Source organism: Sinohyriopsis cumingii, chromosome 9 (genome assembly GCF_028554795.1).
Source record: "Sinohyriopsis cumingii isolate HCF-2022 chromosome 9, ASM2855479v2, whole genome shotgun sequence".
Classification (NCBI taxonomy): domain Eukaryota; kingdom Metazoa; phylum Mollusca; class Bivalvia; order Unionida; family Unionidae; genus Sinohyriopsis; species Sinohyriopsis cumingii.
The window spans coordinates 1,753,346-1,770,852 of NC_142969.1; the positions used below are offsets into that span (position 1 = coordinate 1,753,346).

The window sequence follows — 17,507 nt, forward strand, 5'->3', positions numbered from 1 at the left end:
TCCATTCAAGTCCTTAAAAAATTATTGAGTAGAAACAATTTAATTTCAGTCCATTCAAGTCCTTAAAAAGTTATTGAGTAGAAACAATTTAATTTCAGTCCATTCAAGTCCTTAAAATGTTACTCAGTAGAAACAATTTAATTTCAATCCATGAAGTCTTTAAAAAGTTACTGAGCAGAAACAATTTAATTTCAATCCACGAAGTCTTTAAAAAAGTTACTTCAAAGGTTACTGAGCAGAAATAAAACTGATCGGCAAAATTCTACATGAAAACAAAACTATAAATGCATACAAGTTTTCCAGAAAAACATGAAAATCGAAGCTGACCTAGGTCAGTATTGTCATGCATTAAATTTTATTTCAATCCTTGAAATTCTTCAAACATCATTGAGCAAAAAATGATAATTAAGGGGGAAAATTCTTAAACCAGGAACACTACTCCATAAAATCAAACAAGGGTATTAGTTGTATAAAACTGAACAGACATACATATTCTAATATTAAATATAATAACAAATTTTATTTGAATCATTATGTCCTTTAAAAATTACATCAAAACCATATTTTATTTGAATCATTATGTCCTTCAAAAATTGCTGCATGGAAACAATTACATCTGGCGGGATACGGGCAACACTATCTGCTCTGTCCATTTATACCGTCGATGGCTGTAATGTTGCAAAAAAATATCGAAATACAATAATAGCAAGAAGGCCAGTGATTCCATGTAGAACACACAAAAAAAGCATAGCTAAAATATGTTGACCTCAATGTCAGAAGGTTATGCAAACAAATCATCTTATCTTCTATATGATTCATCCAGAATAGGAAGAAAATCCATGAAGGCATTATGAAAGATAAGCAAAAATAAAAAATAACCCTTAGGGAAAATCTACTATGACCACGACATTACATAAAGGTTGAAAGGGGTGAGTTTGCATTTCAAACAATGAATTGTTTTAACTAATGATTCAGCCAAATTACAAAGAAAATCCCTCAAGGAAATATAAGCAAAGAAAAAAGTTTACACAAAACCTTAACACAATCTTGTTTACATACGCAGAAAAGTGAATACCATGTCTAGATTTCCCAATAATGGGGGCACAACAAAAATAGCATCAAGGAACATCAATACAATGTTTTTATGTGAGCTTCTCTGCACTTCTTGCTACATAATTTATCAGGATCTAACAGACCATTATGGGTTTCCAGGTCATTAATTCTTGTCAAAACAACACGACAGAACTGAACAGGGAAAGAGCACAAATTGTTTCCTGCTTCTATTCCTTGACTTGACTCCAATATCTTGACAGAATCCAACACATCTTTGCTGTTAATGTCATCCTTGTCATTGTGTGTATCGACATCAATGTAAATCTCTGTCATGCAGTCACTGTCTGAATATTCAGAATAATTTCCCTCACTTTCACTGGTGTCACTACAGAAGGAATACTTATAATATGTATTGGATCGTCCCGCTCTTTTACGATTGGATCTTTTTGATCTTGGTCCTCTGTTTTTCTCTTCACATGACCGTTTACCAAGTCTCTTTCTGCTTCTGGCAGTTCTATCACTTGTTTGTTGCCTTCTCTTGGGCTTTTCTTTACTGGACGAATCTGTCATTTTCTCCTTCATCTTTACTTGATGGTTCTGTACTGGAAGGTCATTTTCAGAAATCACAGGATCAGAACTCTCTGGTTCTTGTTGTGAACAAAATGATAAAAAGCAGTCATTGAAGGACCGTTCTGCTTTGCTTTGAACCTCCATATCTTTTTTTACATTTGGTTGTGGAAGATAATACTGAGACAGATTTAGTGCTGGGTTGGAGGTGCTAGGGTCTAAATCTGACTTTAAACCATTTTCTCCTCCTGAATCCAGTCTATATGCTGATTCATCTAAAGGTTTTGTGAGATTCTCCACCCGTTTTGCAAATATTCCACTACCATCATTTAGCTCAACCAAAAAGCTTGGTTTGGAGATACCTTCAGACTGTGAATCTGTTGAAGTTTCTGTTTTAGACTGGTTATTAGATTGAATTTCTATACATACTGCACTTTGATCTGGAGATGAAGGCCCTGTCAGGTCCACTTCAATATAACTTGTAGGCATGCCACCTTTTTCCTGTGATTGTCTTGTACTGCTATCCATATTTACTGCCCCTTTCTCTGCAATTTTATTTAGCAACTGACTAGAATTGCATGTAAATTTATTGTTCCCTTTTTCGATCTCTTGTAAGTTTTCCTCCTCGGCTGTTAAATCTACAAATATTTCTGTAGCAGATTTTGTGCCACAGTTAGAACTGGACGTGGACAACACCTTAGCCTTCTGCTTGTCTGAATAATCAATGGATCCTTTGTTTCCAGACATAACAGTAGCAATGACCCTTGAGCTCATCTCCAAAAACTCGGCTGAAGATGTCTCTTCAGTTAGATCTATCACATCATTTGTAGGGGCAGATGAAGAGACTGTCAATGGAATTGTATTAGTGGTCAGAGATGAAGCCTTAAAGGGGGCTTCAATAGTAAAATTAGCACAAGGAATTACCACAGGGGCTGTGGAAGTAGTAACCTTTTGGTTTACAATCTCAACAGGAGGACACTTTAACAATGTCCCAGTTTTTGCATCCTTTTTCCATCTCTTCTCCACATCCATTTGTACTGTAGCATACATATTTGTGAAAAGAGACTCACTTGCTGTTCTCCCTTTTTGATGGCCTGCTCTACTTACACTAATGTTTCCCAAAGTATTAGGATTAGATGCCAATGCTGATGACTGAATTGATGAGACACCTTTCGATGAAATGATCTTATCTGCACCAAAGACCATTCCTGTTGACAATGAATGGTTAAAATTGCCCTTTTTAGCAACTCCAGTTGATACTGTAGAATCTTGTTTAGCTGACACTGATTTTATTAGAATCTGACCTACTTGTGTGCCCTGCAAAGATCTGTGGCCATCCGATGACTGACTAACAAGAGTTGATGACTGGTTAACAAGAGTTGATGACTGGTTCACAAGAGTTGATGACTGGTTCACAAGAGTTGATGACTGGTTCACAAGAGTTAATGATGGGTTCACAACAATTTGACCACCTTTTGATGCTGTTGAGACTTGTGTTCCTGATGGTGTGCATAACATATACTGACTTTCAGATAATAAAGAAGTTGACACGCTTTTATCACCTCCCTGGATAGATGGATTAATATAATCTTGACCCATTTTCGAGGATAACGGCACCACTGATGAAGGACTTATTAAATACTGGTTTATTAGCTCTACACCCATTTGTGACACTGTAGAAAATGGAACAGAAGTTGATGTGTTTGCAGATGTTACATGAATCACTCGATTAGGTCCACCCCAGTAGTTGGGCAATCTTGTTTCTGTATCTTTTGCCTGAATTACTATAGCATTCAACTTCTGGGTACTTTGTGATGAGACTGAAAGATTTTTATTTTGGTTTCCTAAATTTGGAAACACATTCAAAGGAATACTAGCATGCTGTAAAACTTGTGATGATGAACCAGTCTGTTTAAATTTGTCCAAATGGGACACAACGGACAAAGATGTAGATTTGGTCTTACTCTGCCTGGTTGTATTTGTTCTAGCACCCACAACACAAGTATGAGATTCAATATGTGATGATGCTACTGCCACTGGTTGATGTGACACAGTCTGATTTGATAGGCTGGTTTTTGGTTGATGTGACACAGTCTGATTTGATAGGCTGGTTTTTGGTTGATGTGACACAGTCTGATTTGATTGACTGGTTTTTGGTTGATGTGACAGAGTCTGATTTGATAGGCTGGTTTTTGGTTGATGTGACACAGTCTGATTTGATTGACTGGTTTTTGGTTGATGTGACAGAGTCTGATTTGATAGGCTGGTTTTTGGTTGATGTGACACAGTCTGATTTGATTGACTGGTTTTTGGTTGATGTGACAGAGTCTGATTTGATAAGCTGGTTTTTGGCTGAGATAACTGTTGCTGACTCAGACTAGTTTTTGTTTCTTTGGCTGACCTTCTTACATTAAACTGACTGAAATCAGTAATTTGTTTGTCAGACATATTTGCATCTGTGACATGTCTCAGTTCTACCAAGTTCATCTGTTTTTCCTGTAAGTTAATGCATATTACTGCAGGTTCTCCGGTGGTTTTCATCACTCTTTTGAATAGTGTTTGAGGCACTGGTGTGGAACTGGGTGTTTGATTCCACACACTGGACACTGGTGTGGAATTGGGTTTTTGATCCCATACACTGGACATAAGCTCAAGATCTGAGGGTTTTCCATCTAAATGCTTTGACTTTTTATCATTAATGGTGACTTTTGGCTCAATCCAGATTGGGCTTTTTGTTTTACTTAACACGACTGGTGGTGGGGTTTTTGTATTACTTAACATATTTGGTGGTGTGGGGGTCCTCCATCGATTACCTAGCTTTTTTGCTCCTACTGGTCCCTGTTGTGTTTTTTGATCAAATGTTTCCATGACACCAATGCAGTCATTGTTGGGACTGTATATAAACTGTTTCCCTGAAATATGGGGTTTAGACAGGGACTGTACACTGGAAATAACTGGACCTGGTGGTGAGGGTGTTTGTCTCACAGAAGACTGTGTTGACACAACAGTTTCCACAGATACTGATTGCTGCTGTGTTGAAGGCACTGCTTGAGTAATATTACTTGGGAGAGGGCTTTGATTGACAATGTTAATGGTCCCCTGGTTTATCATGCTAGGCATCTGGGTAAGGATTGGAGGGAAATTACGAACTACCATTGAAACACCCTGTGGTGCCACTGCCACATTTTGTTGAATCCCTTCCTGTATACTTGGTTGTATAATTGGTACAGTTGGCATTACACTAGGCATGCTTGGTTGTATAATTGGTACAGCTGACAATACATTATGTATGCCTGGCTGTACCACATTTTGGTGAAAAACGGGTGCCGTCTGAATGTTGCTGGTCAAATTTGACTGCATGTTGCCGGTCAAATTTGACTGAATGGGACTAGATAAATTTGACTGTATGGGACTAGATAAATTTGACTGTATAAGTCCTGGGACTTGTGGCTGACCATGCAGATTAACCCCAACAGCTGGTGTTCCTGGCACCCATGGAATAGAAAGAACAGCCCCTAGCGGTATGCTCGGAGTCATTGTAAAAGAAACAATAGCTGGGTTAGTACTAACAGGAGCTGCCAATGGAACATCTGGAACTATATTATGTAGTATTGTTAGAGGTGTACCCTCAGACTGAGACAAAGGGTCGTTAGTTTTCCCATCCATTTTTGCCATCAAGGCAGGTGGACTTAACTGGACAAGCTTTCCATCAATAAAAGCAAATGTTCCTGCATCAGACATCATTTTGTCAGTTAAGGAAGAAAACAATGATTGAAGCACCATAAAAAACACTTGACTCTGAACGCCATCTGAAAAAAGAATAAGTCAATGAGTATTGGAACAAACATTGTACTTTTACATAGCCAATAATGTGAAAGAATTAAACGAAAAGAAAAGAACAAAGAAAAATACGTGCAATAACATATACAGAGTTTGTATTTTTAAAATTTAATGTCAAAGTATGTCACAGACTATAAATAAAACCAACAGAGTCTCTCCAAGGAACTGAGGCTACAATGTTCTTTAAAAGAATAGATAGGAATTCAAGATAAGACTGTTTCTTAATTTTTTCACTTGTGTGTATTGAAACTATCTGATATTCTTGAGCAACAAGATGTTCAACTTAGCCACTGAGACATGAGACACCCTTGCCGCGAGAAGATTTACCAAAAGTACGGATCTGTCTGGAAAAGATTTACCCCCCCCCCAAAAAAAAACTTCTTATCATTTCTATACACCTAGTTATAAAAACATCAACCACAACTGGGTATATGTCTAATCCATCATGCTCCAAATAACCACTGAGACAAGACCCCCAAAATGTTAAAAAGAACCTATTAATTACAAACATTATAATATTAATATATATGACAGGACAAAATATGTTTGTGGCTCCTAATGGGGAAGACAACCCGCTGTTGCCAGCAATGTATCAGTGAATATTGTTGGATACATGCCGATTTTACTAAAAGGTGGTAGCCCTGTTCCATGTAACCAATTTATGGTTGGTGTGCATGGAAAAACTCCATTATGCAACCTGCTTAGTGGCTGCAACTTTAGTACAAATCCTCCAAACTGCATCCACCAGGGAATTGATCAGATTGATAAAGTGCAAGTTCATTACCAAATTGCTCAATTTTCATTTAGAGCCCATATTACCTTGCGATAAACATATGTATAAAGTATTATGGCAATCTTCCAATTATTTTATTAGTCGTGACAATAAACTTGTGCTAATGGACCAATAAGCTCTTCTTGTCTAAATATGACAATGATTGCCCTAATTATGTCAAATCATTTTGACTGGTTCAGGAATTTAACTGATATCTATATATAATACGATTATAGGTATGAAGATTGAACCATGTCCAAAAATGAGGTCGTCATAGGGAAATATGCCATTAAATGAAATTGAGACTACAAATCTTGTGAACTTACTTGTACAAAATACTGACCACTGTATAATAAAGGTAAACCCAGTTTATTTACTGTAAAAGTGAAAACTAGGAAAATAACCTGCTCGCATATATAAACACTTTACATCACACAGTTGATCCAAGTGAGAATAAGAATTGATGTGCATCACTCCTTTGTCTCCCTTTGTATACTCTCCAACATTAAATAAAAGAAAAGCCTGATGTCACATGTTGGCTCAATGTAACACTGATGAATATTGATTTTATACTTACTGAAGTGACTCATTCATTAATTCCTTCAACTGTCTCAAAATGAAAGGTTGTTTCACCTTTATTATTACCTTTAATGACCTCATGGCTTGCTTTGGTTAGGAAATTGCTTGATCATGTATTTTGTAATGTGCCATATCATTTTATGGCTTTCTATTGACAACACCTTGAGTTAATTTGTTAAAGTGTTTTCACAACTAGACATTTGTCTCAACCACCAGTTTCTCAGTGCAGGTAAAATGTTAGTTCATGATCAACTTGAATATTTTATTTTTCTGCAGATTATGAAAACAAAAAAAGTTGCTTTGTTGTAATGAATTTCATAGTTTATGTTAACTACAATAAGCTCATATGTACCAAACTTGATCCTTATTGGCTGCACAAATTTTAAAGAAGGTGTTGACAGTGCTGAAGGTATTGAAGTCAGATTTGTTGACAATTCTCCACATCATGAAGTCAGATTTGTTGACAACACTGTCAGTATTGAAGTTAGATTTGTTTTCACTTGAAGACATCAGGTAGCAAAAACTGTCTTCAGCCTCATAACCTGAAAAAAGGAGGTTTCTGTATGGAAATCTAACAAAAACAGAGTCCACCAAATATTTATCCACATCCAAATATACAAATGGTTCCAGCAATCTGATTGAAATCAGATCTTCACTGTTTTACATGAAGATTTGACAGCGATTGTTTAGGGGTCACGTTCTGATAGCCCATTACCATAATTGCTAATTTTATCAACCAATCAGATGAAGTCTTATGTCTTCGCATTTGGAGATGGAGCAGTGTGGATAAAGAGCATGAATGTGTACCAAATGATTTAATTTCCTTTCAGAATTTTGGAAGCTGCATTTCGATTGGCTAATTCAACGGTCACAAGAACATGACACTTAAGTGGTCATCATCAGATCCTCACGAAGGACAGCAGAGATCTGATTTTAGTCAGACTGATGATTGCTGTACCATAATGGCCATTTTAGAAAAGGCAATAAAATTTTTTTAGAACATATATATAATTTTTACATTGTTTTACAAAGGAAAAAGTTTGAACAATTATAAAAGTATTTTTGGGAACAAATGTTTCTATTTATGTGTCTAAAAACTACCTGCAATACATACAACAGTGTCAGAGAAAATGAGATAAATGCAGAAGTTTCATAACATCTAAAGAGCAGGAAATACAGGTCACAGCGATCTACATCTAATTAGCCTCCAAGATAAATAACCAATTAATTTTCATGACTGAATATGCAAGTGTCTGAGAAACTGAACTACTTGCAAAAATGAAACATAACCACGAAAGTATGATAAATAAATCACTATGACTAAGTTTTGCCCATTGTAAAGTATATATGCCAAGATGAATACACCCATCAAGATTCAAGACATTATATATAACAATGGTTTCAGAAAAAATGAGCTAAATACAAAAGCATGTATGTCTTGCCCATGATTTGTTGATGTGAGCCTCGTTAATCCGGACTCCGTTTATCCAGAAACCTCGCTATCCGGACATAATTCAACGGGAACGGAATTCCTAAACGTTAATTTGCTCCGTTAATCAAGAAATCCGTGTTCCGGATCCGGAAATCAAAATCGGGGACCAAAGTGTAAAATTACATTAAAACTTGTCTCGATAATCCGGAAATAATCTGTCCAAAAATAAGAAAATTCGAAAAATCATATGTGAAAATACAATCAGAAGAATAATACATAAAACACAGTAGTGAAGCCCTTGAGAATCTATGGCCACCATCAATAACTAAGTAGCGTGACCATATTGTAACCAGCGATTGTATAAACAATGTCTGTTTTAGTTAGTCGCCAACGGGGGTGTTAATAATTAAATAAACACACTGGGATCAAATCGTCCACGCTTTTTGACATAACATATGGTAAATAAATTAAAAGTGTCATTAAGCCTCTTTGTTGTTTACCAATTGTGTGTAACAATCACAGTTTATTGTTTGCTGTGCAAATACAGTTGACATTTTTAAGCTGTGGACAGTATAGGGCTTCAAAGAATCCAGGCAAACAAAGGTTACAGATTTCTTCAGGAAATTGACATAATAAATGTATGTACAGTACATACATGTACATGAACATAGTGTGATGTGTTCGATGTGTTAATTGTCTAAACTTCTATTTACTGTATATGTACGTACAAGCACATGTTATAATAATGTGAAATAAACACAAATTAATAGATGTATTCATTAATTTATTTCAACCATTATTGAATATATAGTACATTACATTTAAAGCTAGCATATACAAGTACATATATACGGTGTGATGATATCGTAAAATAAAAAATGAGCATGATTCAATTATCCGGAAAAATCGTTAATCCGGACATATTCGCTGGGAACGAATGTGTCCGGATTAACGAGGCTCCACTGTATATATATATATATATATATATATATATATATATATATATATGAAATTAAAATTGCCTTAGTTTTCAACTGAATCTTCTAATAATAAAAGCTCAGAAAGTCTTTGAACTTCACCTAGTTAGACATTACTGGAAAACCTCAAACTTTTTTATATAGTTTAAGTTTTTAAGGTAATTGCCTGCATGCATTTCCAAAAGATCAAAAATGTCTATAGCATATATAAATATCTCTGTACAAAAGCCATGTTCAGTTCGTAATTATTTATATTCCGCAAGTTTTATATTCTGTCAGCTCATCATAGTACCTACATGTTTTCTATTTTGTATCTATATCTACCATATACTTCTGTTTATAGGTGAAATGATACATCCCTGCTGTTTATAGGTGAAATGATACATCCCTGCTGTTTATAGGTGAAATGATACATCCCTGCTGTTTATAGGTGAAATGATACATACCTGCTGTTTATAGGTGAAATGATATATACCTGCTGTTTATAGGTGAAATGATACATCCCTGCTGTTTATAGGTGAAATGATATATACCTGATGTTTATAGGTGAAATGATACATCCCTGCTGTTTATAGGTGAAATGATATATCCCTGCTGTTTATAGGTGAAATGATACATCCCTGCTGCATATCAATAAAACTCATGATACACAACATATGATACAATACATTATTGATACATTTATCAAATTTCATAGTCTTTTAATCTTTGGAAGGTCTGTCAGTGGTGGGGTGTTGCCATCTTTAATGTGTGATATATTGTTTGTATTTCTAGCATGCAGAGTACAACGTATCATATAACCATATGCCATCATTCTTATGCATGACAGGATGTAAAAAGTAATTTCAAACTGAATATCATTAGATGTCACTGATTTTTCTAAAACATCTTACTAATAATTTCATGTCTTCACATAAAGATGGAATTCAATACAGTGCTATTTGCAAAACAGAAGATCAGGAAATCTTATCTAGAACATGTCCATGTGTGGCAGCAGAGATAACTAACAAGCAAATTCTTCACAATGTATGTCCTGCAAATGCAAAATATTTGTCACAGCTACTGACACTTATTTCTGCCAGTCAAAATGGAAATTGTTGACAACACCCACTCCACTTTTACAAATTAACAAGCTCAGCAAAACTTGTACAGTTTGGAATCTTGCCATGTGCCAATTCTGTGCTATTTTTATTCATTCCATTGGCATGTTCAATCACTGATTACACATATCAGCATTAAAATAATTAATAGCCACTTTTAGGCCAGTTTAGTTCTGATTGGTGATGACTGTTTTACTCTGGACTTCAGCAAATAATAACTACAGTAATCAGAATAAAATGTGACACATTTCTCATCATAGCACACCAGATGTGCAGCCCTCAAATTTGATGCAAATAGAAAGGATAAGAAGCAACAGAGAAACTTGATGTAATGTGGTTATTAAATATTCAGTAAAATACTTAAGTCATACATGGGGAACAAATTTGGTGTTATGTATATTTAATCTGTATTTTTTATACTTTTTTAAAAAATCTTTATATGTTATGTACATCTTTATTTTGTAACTGACCTTTGTTCAAATCAAGTTATTGGTATAACTGACATTTATCTTGTAAACAACATAATATATAGCTAATAATTCTTTAACATTGTGGATCAAATATTCAGATCATTATTAGTAGCAAATATGAGTTCAAGATACAGACTTGATTCTGACCAAAGAAACCTCCACAATGGAAATTTCCTATTGACAGAGTATTGCAGAAAATGGCAATTGTGACCAAATGAGGTTATGGAGTGGGTCTTCATGCTGACATTTAGAAATTACATTTTCAAAATGCATTTTGAGTCGAAATGTGGGATATTTTTGTACACTTTATGAATATCACTTTTCTTAATTAAAGTACGATTGTTCTTTCTTGATACAAAATGGATTTGTGTCCCAAAATAACTTGTGATCCAATGCTTACAGACATGACTTATCGTTGCGCAGAATTACCCGACGAGCAGAATTACCCGACGAGCAGACCTACCCGACATGGTGGTAAACAAGAATATTCTATCAGTCGAAACCATTAAAAATAGAAAGTCCCTTTAAATTTCTTACAAAAGACAGACCCAGTGTGTATATAGATTTTACCTTAGTTACATGAAAGTAAACCTTAAAATAATAATATATTAAACGTCATCTTCACTTTTTTGTGGGGTTTTATTCCCTAATTTGTAACTCGGGTAACTTGCCAGTAAATACATGAGTTGACTCCCTTCCTCAAACATACAGGCTCGTAGCCTAACCGGCAAATTTAATACGGTGATGGGATGTTTAACTGGAGATAATGCTTCATTGATAAAACATGATGTGTTTAAGTTCCCATTCAACATGGTCGGTCTGCTTTAGGTACTGCACCATATTCCGGTACGGCAGTAGCAATAAATAAATGCAGTCCAAAAAGTACATTCATAGTATGTTGACCTAGTTATCATCGTAATCTAAGTTTAACATAAATATACTGTGAAATATCGTATTACAATTCCGTTAGAATCTCAACTAGATATGAATATTGGTATCCTACCTTACACTTTGTCATATACAAGGTTGAGAAACTGTTTAACGCGTTTTTTGTTATTATTCACCATGCATCACTAAAACTATCTTGCCTTAGAAGAGTATCTAATAAGGGACATAAATGACAGGTGGTCGCTTCAATCGAAACACAATCGTGCCTTTCCGCTAATGTTAGGAAAAAGTAATTCATAATTCTACAGATTTAAACAAAAAGAAAAGACATTAAAAATGATAATTAATAATATGGGATACACAACGCTATGGGATCTTCAGTCCTATTTTATAGGCATAGAGAAGAATGCGTACCGATTCGGACCTTGACTTATTCAACCCAGTTTACCGGTTGATTCAGAAAAGCCATGGAACACACAGATCTGATTTATTTTAGTAGTTATTACTGATTTCGCAAATATAGTTTTTAAAAAGTTGATTTTCAGCTTCTTAAATTTACAGAAAATAGTTGATAGCAAATTTCTAGCCGAAAATAGAATAAATAGATATGAGCAATACAAGCATTGCGAGATTTTGTAACCAAAAAAAGTTTTCAACGTTTAAAATAAAGTAAATTAAAAAAAATCTTATTTAAAATGAATCTATCTGAAAAGCATTTTGAAACTTTTCATAAATCCGGCCAGCTTGGTCGACTTTCAACACTATAAAGCAATAAGGCATATAAATTTACCACGACCCTTGTATTGATTTCTCATGCAAGTCGTGCGTTCTTGTAATACATTTACAAATTTACAACGCAAACTTGAAAAAAGCAGTTATTGATGAGTATTACAACAGTGTAACACACTTACCGTTTTCGTTGAATTTGTATAATTTTAGTAAAGTAGTTTTATTAGTGGATACCCCCCCTTCATTGATCTAAATATAATGTCTTTTAAGTGTTAATATCCTAGTCCGATAAATCACCCCACCCCCACCCCCCGATATGTGCGGACACTGATGGACGATAAGTGGGTGTGATGTCGCCTGTTCATTAACATGTGCAATTTTGCTGCATGCAGATCTTTCCGTAACACACATGTGTACACTTTAGACACGTACAGGCATTTGGTAACAGCCATATCTGGTACGAAATTCAATATGGCCACATAACAGAGGATAATGCTATTCCACGTGGATTTACAATTCGCCACGCATAGAATTTGCTCCGGGAATATAATGTACATGTTGCCAAAAGAACCCGTTTCCGATTGTAGCTACACAGCCTCGATAAATACCGTCAAGTGTATAAAATGTACACCGATGTGTGCAGACAAGTATGGCTGCACATTTGTGCAATTTTGAATAAATAGGCGATATCAGCCCTTAAAAGATCAGTCAATATCCTCTCAGGTGTGATGTTGATTTATCGGTCTAACTCTGGATGAGCCGGAATACACGTAGACCAACAGGTTGCCCCTCGCCACATTTATATTTTTTTTTTTGGCAGTACGGACCGTAGTGGAGAACATAGAGTGCCAAATTCAGTTTCAAAAAGTCACGTCGTAACAGTTTACTTAGGAGTTCAACAGCCGTGGACTGAGAAGTGGTAGATTAGAAGATAGATTTGTAATAAAATATATATTGATGTTTACACATTGGGATTATATTTATAATAAAGTTTGCTTCAATAGGGTGGAAAGACAGGGTGATCAAAACATGGAGATCAGCAGAATCTGCCAATAGAACAGGATGGTCGAAGCACATTTCGATGTTTACAAGCTTAGTTGTTTACAAGTTTCGACGGGATTACAGTATGGTTAAAGTTAATTGTGATGCTTGATACATATTCAGGATAATAGCGATATTGATTGACATACCTTATATATAAAAAGATGAACTGCAATGAAATCAAGAGCATCTGCCCAGATAACAGGATGATTAAAACCATGACATAAACATAATTTGTCACGTATACTCTCTACAAATCTTTATGCTGTTTTAAATGTATGAGAAAAGAAGCATCCCATCAATACCAGATCGTAAAAGTTATGTTGCTTACAAAACATCGATATATTGAGGGAATACACTGAACCAGACAACAGATAATAAATATGATGAATTGAAGAAACGAATAGCCCAACGATTTGCATACATATTGCACAGGCAAGTTAGCAAACGAAATACCCATATTATGATCCATATCGCTCTTGTGGATCAGTAGCAAGTAGCGTTCGTTGATATGCATGAGTATGAAACATACAACGATAAATACAACTAAGTCTTGGCAGTGTTTGATTTATTTTCAAAACATACATGGTCTGATCGAATAATAACGAAAATGGACATAACATGCATGCATGTTTCACGAGCATCTTCAGAGAAAAAGTCTCGACAAATGCATTTTGATTGGGGAAACATATTTTTACGACATGAAAGTCAAGGACATTTAGTCCTGGGAAAACTTTTAAACTTACTCAGACAAAAGGCATATTTATTGGAAATGTTTAACAGAATACTCAAAACAACATGTGGATTTAAAAAATAAAAAATAAACCAGAAAATGGTTTGTACATCTACCAAACTTAACTGGAATAAATTAGCACTCATATACTAATATATCTATAGATATGACTCAGGTTGGAGCGAACAAATTACATAAACATAATATAAAAATGCAAAATAATATTTTCAGAGTTATCTTCCTACCTTCACCTAGCAAATATTCAAATTCGGGCATATAACAATATGTGATCAGGTATTTAGCAGAGTGGAACACTTGACAGAAGAAGACATAGGAGGCATTTTATAAGCAAGGGTTAGGGTTAGGGTTTAGGGTTTTATAGGAGGCAGTTTATAAGAAAGGGTTAGGGTTTAGGGTTTTATAGGAGGCAGTTTATAAGCAAGGGTTAGGGTTAGGGTTTAGCGTTTTATAGGAGGCAGCTTATAAGCAAGGGTTAGGGTTATGGATTAGGGTTTTATAGGAGGCAGTTTATAAGAAAGGGTTAAGGTTTAGGGTTTTATAGGAGGCAGTTTATAAGAAAGGATTACTGTTGGGGTTTAGGGTTTTATAGGAGGCAGTTTATAAGCAAGGGCTGTCATTACACGACACACAGGATGACTTTTACAAACTTAACAAGATTTAGAAGTCCAATAAACTGAAAGAAAAAGGTATAAACTCGTGAAATTAAAAGGACAACAGTGGTTTGTTGTTGTTGTTTTTAGGGTTTAACGCCATTTTTCAGCACATGATAGGCTATACATGGCGGCCAGTATTAATGGTGGAGGACGAACCCGGGAAAACCCCGGAAAGAACCACCGACCCACGAGAAACTACTAGCAAGCTTTCTCACATACCCACATTAGCCGAATCCGAGACTCGAACCTACGCAGACAGAGGTGAGATGGCAGTGATCTGTAACGGACAGTGCTTTAGACCACTCGGCCACTCGGGGCCCCGACAACAGTGGGAAACCCACATCAACCATTATTCCATAAATAATAACGATAGAAGCCAAGTTTATGGAAATTTCAAGCGGTACAAGCACGCAGAGTGTTTACAGAAATGACGTATCGTTGCGCAGAATTACCCGACGCGCAGAATAGGCCGACATGGTGGTATATCAAAGATACAACGTACATAATATAAATATATTTTATTTACATCACATACAAACACATAAGCTTGCATTTCCAACCAAAGACTAACCACAAACAGCTGTGTATTGATAGAATGAATGAACTCTTCACAACCTGGTCCAGTGTGTCCGCTGCAAAATATAGTTCTGAACCTTTTGTGCATAATGGCATTCTCCTTTTCAAATTGATAAGTTGCTTATTTTAGTTTTCGAATTTTTTTCATTGATATTGGTTAAAGAAACGTAAGATACCTTTTAAGATGGCTTCAATGAAGAGATCTGAGCACTACAAAAACAGCAGGCATAACTACTTCACATACAGAATAGCTTATTGAAACGAGCTGGAGATATAAACTCAGCGAAATGAGGAGCCAACTAGAGGCAATTCAAAGACATAAGTTTTACTGCTGTTCTTGTTTTCTTTTCTTTTTGTTGTTCTTTTTTTTTTTGGGGGGGGGTCTTTTTTATTGTATTTTTTACAGTTAATTTAAGTCATTATGATTTAATTAGCATTGTTACCAACCATACAATTGTTTATATCCTCCATTTCTAACTTTCCCCATTCCGTTGCTTCCTGTGCCTACATTTTTCCATAGTTCGTAGTCCAGAGTCCAGATACATCGCCTCGTGACACGTGCGAAAATACTCCCTACGATCCTCGTTGGATTTTTTGTCTTTTTGTTATTGCATTTTTTGGCTAGAGTCTTTCTACGAAGGCCAGCAGAGAGAGAGAGAGAGATGGTGTTTTGGGTTTGGACGACTTAACATAAAGACTATTATTCATCCCTATGTGTCTTTATTGGTTGGTTAGACTTACACATTGATAGAGGAAGGTTGAGAGAGCGCAGAGTGGCCTTCGGACATTATACTATTAAATAGCAATTTTTTAGACCCATATTAGATGGTTTTATAAAACATGAAGAAAAAAACTTAACATAAACAAAGCATGCTATAGATTACAGTATATAGATTGCTCCCTACAAATAAATGTACCGTACCGGTGTTGACTGGTTAACGCAACTTTGTATCATTATTATTGTGATCACTGCATTAATATCCCATGAAACGTTTACATCCATCCGTTACGAAGTCCTAGGTTCTTGTTGGTTACTTGGTGCAATGTTAGTTTTCTTTTATCTCGCACTCCACTAACGTCCCCGTATCTCTGTATTCTCAATCGATGGATCGAGAGAGAGAGAGAGAGAGAGAGAGAGAGAGAGAGAGAGAGTCAAGGGTTGGGGGAAACAGGAAGATTTCAATGAAATTCTGCACTATGTATAATTCATTTAGAAGACAGGATTATTAATACTTTATTTTTATTTTATTACAACGCTAATGATTAATCATTGGAAAGTCATCATAGATTTAGAAAATATAGAAGCAATATCATATTGTTCAAATATAACCTAATGTTGCAACAATATTTATTTATACGTATCATTGGGCGGATCGCAATTTTATATACCAACAGTATTGGTATATCATATTGCTTATTACCAACACTTTAAAAGCCATGTTAATAAACAAGGAATTATCAGGTAACTTGAATGCTGTTGAAGTAGGTAAATGAAAATTAGATGACATGAAAGCACACTTATTCCTCAAAATTCAAAATTACAAGTATTCGTTAAACATCCGAAGACAAAAGAGCATACATTGTTGAGCGTATTCCAGATTTTTAATACCAATTTTGAGTGTTATGCATATTTAATTTTTGAAATTTTGTACATGATTATAATATATGAAGTACAGTCTGTACCTTTGTCCAAAATCAAGTTAATAGTGTACTTGACTAGTGATATTTATTTTGTGAATAACATAATGCATAGCTAATATTTCTCTTTCATTATGGATTAAATATTTAGATCATTAATAATTGTAAATATATTTGCTTCGATTTAATTTATAGATACAGTCTGAATCCGTCCTTAGACTAATGTGCTAACATATCGAATATGCTAATGTGCTAACAGTCTTTATGTTAGTCATTTAGAAAGAAAGTCCTATGTGTCTTCACTTGAGCTAGGATTCGCGGTTATCATTGTATTTATTTATTCTGTACCCATTTTCATCCAGTATTCAACTGTCCCAAGGCCATAATTATAATGTCATTTGTATACAGGCCCATTATCAATCATTTATTTTTCATGCA

At 35.2% G+C, this 17,507-nt stretch overlaps 1 protein-coding gene across 2 annotated transcripts; it reads right to left on the reverse strand.

The window, feature by feature from the left end:
- Positions 1-332: 332 nt before the first annotated feature.
- Positions 333-11,878, reverse strand: LOC149791170 (uncharacterized). Of its 2 annotated transcripts, XM_089969621.1 has the most exons (3): positions 11,794-11,878; positions 7,164-7,353; positions 333-5,429 (listed from the first exon to the last, which is right to left on the reverse strand). In XM_089969621.1, the coding sequence occupies exon 3, from the start codon at positions 5,401-5,403 to the stop codon at positions 1,129-1,131; it is 4,275 nt and encodes a 1,424-aa protein (XP_089825747.1). In that variant the 5' UTR covers positions 5,404-5,429; positions 7,164-7,353; positions 11,794-11,878; the 3' UTR covers positions 333-1,128. The 2 variants fall into 2 exon arrangements, with proteins under 2 accessions (XP_089825747.1, XP_089825748.1); XM_089969622.1 differs by lacking the exon at positions 7,164-7,353 and having other exon boundaries at positions 11,794-11,860.
- Between the last annotated feature and the right edge of the window lie 5,629 nt (positions 11,879-17,507).

Excerpts from the sequence above, each read along its gene's own strand:
- LOC149791170 (XM_089969621.1), bottom strand. The coding sequence starts at position 5,403 with ATGGTGCTTCAATCATTGTTTTCTTCCTTAACTGACAAAATGATGTCT.